Source organism: Labrus mixtus, chromosome 2 (assembly GCF_963584025.1).
Source record: "Labrus mixtus chromosome 2, fLabMix1.1, whole genome shotgun sequence".
NCBI lineage: Eukaryota > Metazoa > Chordata > Actinopteri > Labriformes > Labridae > Labrus > Labrus mixtus.
The window spans coordinates 22,633,089-22,639,987 of NC_083613.1; the positions used below are offsets into that span (position 1 = coordinate 22,633,089).

A 6,899-nucleotide genomic window follows, 5' to 3' on the forward strand; every position below is an offset into this window, starting at 1 on the left:
CACAAAGACCAAACCTTTCTCTTATTTCATCCCTCTAACTTTCTGTTTCACTCTGTCTACAGGTCCCCACAAACACCAGAGCGCCGTCACGTGCCTCCAGTTCAACAAGAACTTTGTCATCACCAGCTCGGATGATGGCACAGTCAAACTGTGGGACCTGAAGACCGGCGAGTTCATCCGAAACTTGGTGACTCTGGAGAGTGGCGGCAGCGGCGGTGTGGTGTGGCGTATCAGAGCCTCCAACACCAAGCTGGTGTGTGCAGTGGGCAGCCGTAATGGCACGGAGGAGACCAAGCTGCTGGTGCTGGACTTTGACGTGGACATGAAGTGAGGATGGTATGCGATGGGGAAGGACGAAGAAAGCCAAGCGCTGATTGGAAAGAAGAGATAGGGAATGGGAGATGAGGCACCTGGAAATCCCAACACTCTTCACCCAAACTCGCTTAATCTACAACAACTGTCCTGTCCACGACCGTCATCTTCCCCCCTTTGTGTCCCTTTTGGGCAAATGTTACCGACCGAGCCGCAGACCATCACACGGGGTCAGTCCCTGCTTTTGACCCTCCACAACTAGGAGCAGTCGGAGGGAATTGGGCTTAAAACTAAGCAGAAAAGGGGAGGGGATGTCTGATCTGTCCCTGAATTGGCTGGGAGAAAGCAGAAGAGGGAGTAAAGAAAAGAAGACTGAACTCTTTGAAGTGACCCTCTGCCCTTTCGGTTCAGGGTCAGCTTCGAACAGAGACTTGGTTTTGCTCAAGCCTGACAGATTTTGAGATGTACAGAGATATATTATTTTTTAAAGTGCCCCCCTCCTCCACACATAACCCTTCCCTCTCCCAACAATGCGCGCCCCACACATTCAAATCATAGTCAAGTCGAGGAAGGTGGTAAAACTCAAACACAGTTACAGGTGAAGAGCTGCTTGTTGTAGACTGGAGGGTTCAGCCTGTCATCAGGCTTGTTTCTCGTCACTCCATTTCCGTTCTTGTTGTTCTCCACTCGGTTTCATTAGTTTGATTTCTTTACAGTATCGCACACAAACACAACTGTGAATTTCAATCCGTTCTTGGTTTATCACATGAAAGGGGGTTCCTCTTGTTTTTTTTTCTGTCCTCGCGGTTGCCAACAGCAACAAATCCCAGTATTAGAAAGCTGCTCTGTTTAGGTTTGCTGTCATTATGTCACAAGGTTTGTTTTTTTTTTCCATCTGTTTATTTGAGTTGTTTGTTCTTCCTCTCTGTTTTTCGACAAACCTGGGTTGGTTTGGTCTCCACAAAAACACCAATGCTGTCCACATTTTTCACTTTTCTTGGGGTGGTTTCCTCAATGCCAGTGCTGTGATGAGAGGAGGGAGTAAAAGTTGTTTACTCTAAGCGCTGTGGATTAATGCCCCCAAAGCCCCCTCCCTGAGCCCCGTACCCTTTTCTGTTTCCCCCGGTGGCCAAACTGTATTTATGCTGCTAGATGAATGGAAAAAAAAAAAGAGAGAGAGGGAACTTTTACTTGCTGTGACGTTTTAGTCCCAGGCAAAATTCCAAATTGAACTTTGTATGTTTGGACTTAAGAAACAAAAGATGACAAAAGATAACATCCAACATTTTTGTTTTTATTTTGTTTGTTTTTTTGCCACTGAAACTTGAGCCAAACGTGCCTCTACGAGGCTGAGAGGAGGGAGCATCCAACAGGTTCTGATGGGATTGCCTGCATAGAGGAAACAAGGGGATGTACACTGTTGGTGTGCGTGTGTGTGCGTGCGTGAGTGTGTTAGCGTGTTAACTTGTAAACACATTCCTTGGGACAAAGCTCTCTCAGCTTGTCCTTTGGGTAAATGTACAAACGCTGTGTGGACTGGCAAAGAAAAAAAAAACTAGCAGATGTATCAGATTGGAATGACAGAACTGTCCGTATTCCTGTGTGATTGTTGTTACATTCAAAGATGTCTGAAGCAACAGAGGAGACCATCACAAGCATCACTTGACAGGCTGCAGGAGTCTTAGTGTTACATGTTGCAGATAAAAATCAGCGGCCTCGTGGATCGTCAGTGGGGGAAAATACACAAAAAGGCAACAAAACGTGAACAGAAACATTGTAGCCAAACGAAAAGTCGTCTCAATCTCCATGAGTCACAACTCAAGCTGAACTGTGAAAGTGGTATAACACTGTATATTAAAAAAGAAAAAAAAGAAAACAATCTCGCTCTATCTCCTCTCGTTGTTTTCTCCGTTTTAATTTATGATCTGGTTTGAGAAATCAGATTTGTTGCAGGTGTTTTATTTTTTCAGTTCATGTAAACTGCCTGGCAAAAAAGAAAACAGACAGAAAAAACCTTAAAGGGATTGTGTATTTGTTTGATTCACTTAGAATTTTATTTTCTTATAACTTAAGTGCAATAAAATGTGGGTTTTTTCTTTTTTGATTTCAAGCATATCAGTTGTCTGTTTTTGTTACCTGTGTGAAGGCATCTTATATGTTCAATAAAGCAAATTATTTGGTTAATAAGAACCATGAGGGAACACTCTCGACAGTTATCTCTCTACAGGCCGGATTTATCACTGCACACCTGATAGAGTAAAGACCTTAGATTCAGTAAAAACAGATGAACAGGTTATACTTGTCCAAGGTGTATGTACCTCATGCAGGGCACAATGTCATAATCATTTTGAAAAAAGCACAATTTTAAACTGACTTTGTGTTAGGTTAGGTTTATGATTATAAATGAATTTACGTTGTGAAAAATGATCTATTCAACATAATCTGGGGCTCAAATTTGAAAATTACCAAATTTTTAAGCAAAACTCTCTGAAATGCATCTGCTCCAAGAATGTGTGGGTCTCCTATGCCCTTTAAATATAATGCGCCCATAGCCATTGAACTTTGCAGGCTTACTACATGGAAATAGAGATGATCAGATTCTGAAAATCAGGGCAGATAACTGATGTTTCAAAAACCTATTTAGCTGATTGAGGATTCTGATACTGATGTTTGTTTCCTGACTTCCTTGGTGTATGACTCCCACAGTACTGACATTTTCTCTCATGTTTAAAACTGAAAACAGATCAGAGTTTTTCCAACAGGTGACATCTTCTGCCCAATTTAAAAAAAAACCTCTTGTCTGAATCAGTAGTTAGGTGTACTAGATGCCAGCCTTTAATTGATACAACCCAACATATACATATGGGCTGCTGCGATGGATCGTGCCACATTATATGCTGATGGGATGATGTTCGTCACCAGGACTAATATCGACCAATACCGATGTTGAACCTATGTATCCCTAGTTACATGTCTTGAAATCCGACCTATTCTAAGTAATGTTGCACCTGCTCATCAGCTACTAAAGACCATGTGGGTTTTGTTGTCAACAAAGCAACATGCCAGATTGTTGTTTAAACGACTTCTGGCTTGCCAAGAAAAAAATCCAGCCAGATATTTATAAATGATCATTTCATTTGCCCAGGAGTTCATATTTTTAGTCTTGTTTGTCATCACATTTATCAAAGTCGCCCAAAATGTAACAGCAAGTCTCAACGTACTTTACAAGTCCCAACAAAGTGAGAACCTCTTCACTGGGAACCTCAATAAAGAGGTTTTCATTTCATTTGAACGTCTGACCAGGGCTGAAATGACTCATCACTACGGCGACTGAAGCCACTACAAGTGTGTGACTAGTAATCAGAGGGATAGCAACATGAAGATAAAGCTTGGATAATACTGTGAGGCATTTGCTAACGTTTCATCAGCCTTTATTATAAGAATTGTTTGCTGTAGCTGCAGTAGTGAGTGAGTAATGTTTTTGGGACAAACAGGCTTATCTGGAACAAGTTGATATAGAAAGCTTCCAGTCTTTTACGGTTTCTTTTTTGAATAGAGTACCCTCAAGTGTTGGCCGAACATCTGCTCGGGCTTTAGGAATGCATTGATTTACAGCCTTGGTCAAGGTATGCATTCTGTAATGGTGCTGCTTTTGTAGCTACTCCAGCACAACATGTTACAATTCACTTAGCAGATGCTTTTATCCAAAGCGACATACATCAGAGAGTAAAGTACAACACTAATCCAGTCATACACCACCACCAATGTGAAGTGTCTTGCCCAAGGACACATCGGACATGTTGCTCAGCTGGGGATCAAACCATCGACCTTTCGGTTTGAAAGGCGATGACTCTACCAACTGAGCCACAGTCGCCCGGTCAGAATATGACCCTCAGACATAATTTGAGGATCATATTTTTAATCCCCACTCTTTACAAGAGTTGTAAAGTAATTGTGAAACAAGGATCAACCCCTCGAAACGTGATAAGGGGATATTTTTTCTTAATTAAATTCTTGTTTTCTTTGCATTCATGCTGCTCTGAGTGCCTAAAGGACCATGAAGAGAAGAAATTTGAATATGACCCTCTGCGGTGTTTTTTAATGTCGATGTCAATTATATCTCGACCGTTATCTGTCATTGGTCCGTTCAGCTCACTGTAGCAGCAGTTAAAGAGTCTTTGCTGCGGATTCCCTTCTTCCTGTTGCCTGGTGATAGCTCGTCTCTGGCCGGGCCCCACAGCTCTGTAGTATAAACAGTATTGTGAGGAAGCAGCGAGGGCCGTACATCCTCACATGAATGGACGTGTGGGGGAGTTTCCACTTTGGTTGGCAAGGTTACTGTGTGTGCGCCCGTTTGTTCCCAGGATCCACTCGAATTGTGTGAGCTGCGGCTCCGCCTCACTAACCAGGCATGGAGGATAGTAATCGAGTTCTTGGAACGGACTATTTGTTTATAAGGAATGCTTCTGGTTTCATACTGATATACAACACAAAATACAACACATGTCATCTAGTTTAAGAAAGAAAAACCTGAACATCAAATGTGAAGGAAAATAAACCCTTAATGTCATTACAAGCAAATATTCCATGTCTCAATTTTCTCCAAAGTAAGAATTTCCTGCTTGTTACCCTCAACAAACGCTCTTAATACAATTTCAGTTCTCCATTTAGAAATAGCTATTTAAGGCCAGATGCATCAATTGTCCTTAAAATGTCTTTGAGGTACTTCTGCTCATGTGGGAAAGGTTCTGCCAACAATTGCGTGGCTCCACAGATGTTCAAAATGTGATATATTAACTCAAGTGGTCCACGAGTCAACAGAGGTTTAGGTTTAAAACTCCAAGTAAAAAAAATAAATCTAATGAAGTATGGAGATTAAAAGAAGAGCTATTACCAGACCACAGTAAGCTACTCTACGTATCTTCTTTAGGGTAATGGCTCCTGGCTACATTGTCTTGTCCTAGCAAAACAAACACAAACCACAAAGTAAATGTTTGGCAATTTAGGTGTATATTAGTAATCTCAGCTCCAGGGTACAAAAAGAAAGAACAATCCATGAAATAAAGAAAGATTTCTGGTCAAAAAACAATTAGCCTCGGTTGGACCTTGTATCGCTCTTCAGATTTTCCGGTAAAGTGAGACGTTAAGACTCCAGCCTGAGTCCTGAACTTCTTGTAGAATCCTTGGAGCTGCACAGGTGATATTAAACATATTAGATGTAGGCCTTAAAATAATTGCTTAGTGCTTTAGCAGCCTGACCGCAAGAGCCAATGACGAAGACAGCTGCAAGGAGAGGGATCCATGTAAGGTGTAAACACGCCTCCTGCCTCTGTGAGACTAATATTAGCTGTTATCATATTAAAAATGACAGTTTCTAGCACCAACAAAATCCTATCCTGAAGTATGTGATTTATCATTAAGTTGGTGTTGTAAACACTTGATGCAACCCTGTTTTGGATTCAGAAGGATTTTTTAATTTATGTAGTCTAATCCCAGCAATAGGTGTCATGCCCCTCTTTAGACAGTCAGAAGATAAATCTGAGGATTAATGAGATGAATAATGGGAGGGGAAAGAGAAAAGACTATTTTGATACACATACTTGAAATCACTGTTTCACTTTTAAATTAGACCATCGGAGGGATCAAGAATACAACAAAAAGTTGGAAGATTCATAGCCATCTGAAAACTGAGGGGGGTCTCAATAAAAATAAGTTTAGGAGCTACCGCTCAATACTTAAAAGTATTGTAAAAGTATTCACACCACTTCTCCTTTAGTCACAGAAGAATTAAGTGTTTCCAATAGTGAGACGTGAAATGGAAAGCAGTGAATCTGTTTGATCCATTTCTATAGTTGAAATCTGAAAATTCATTTCAGCTGTCAGATGAACTTACAAAAATAAAAAATACATTTCCTCATCAAATGAAATGCAGTGTAAGTACAACACAGCATATAACTGAAACTTAAGAAAAGTACTACAAGCTTAAAACGTCACCTTCATTACTTTCATGCCACTGATGGGAGAAAATATCAAACAAATATAGCATAATCCTTTTTATCCACATGAGGAAACATCTTGGAGAAAACGCTCAAGTCCTCTGCAGCAAACACCTGAAGAAGGAGACACTGATGTATGTCCACAGCAATCCTTTAATGAACTTAATTTTAGGAAGTGATGAATCATCTCATTCCTGCAGGTTATTCGCCATTTATCTACCTTACACTTACTGTCTGGATTGCACTGCAAGTCCTTTTGATGAATGAATGTCCCTCTCCCTCCTCTCACCACTGAAGCCAACCACGTCTGTTGTCCCCCCTCAGCACTAACTCATCCAGGGACAAACGGCACACTGGAAAATCTAGTGAGGGATGCAACATCTCCAACAAGCAGAAATTGATGTCACGGGCAGCATTTAAGAGGTGTTGGATGTCAAGATAAAAGAGGCAGAGAGGGGCTCCCACACCTCATTCCATATCCCTCCATCTCTTTGTTGAGTAATCCTGCCCCGCAGCATCGCAGCTACTCTCACTGCCAGGAGATTCTCAAAGGGCCATAGCATTAGCACTGCTAGCGCTCCACATCTCTGC

The 6,899-nt window shown here is 41.4% G+C and overlaps 1 protein-coding gene across 3 annotated transcripts in view; it reads left to right on the forward strand.

Annotated features, from left to right (window-relative positions):
• The window catches only part of fbxw7 (F-box and WD repeat domain containing 7), a 120,189-nt gene extending 117,676 nt beyond the window's left edge, over nt 1-2,513 (forward strand). For all 3 annotated transcript variants that reach the window (XM_061056894.1, XM_061056904.1, XM_061056885.1), the window contains one exon: nt 63-2,513. In XM_061056894.1, coding sequence (XP_060912877.1) covers nt 63-331 — 269 coding nt within the window. In that variant the 3' untranslated portion in view covers nt 332-2,513. The remainder of the gene's footprint in view (nt 1-62) is intronic.
• Nucleotides 2,514-6,899: the final 4,386 nt, after the last annotated feature.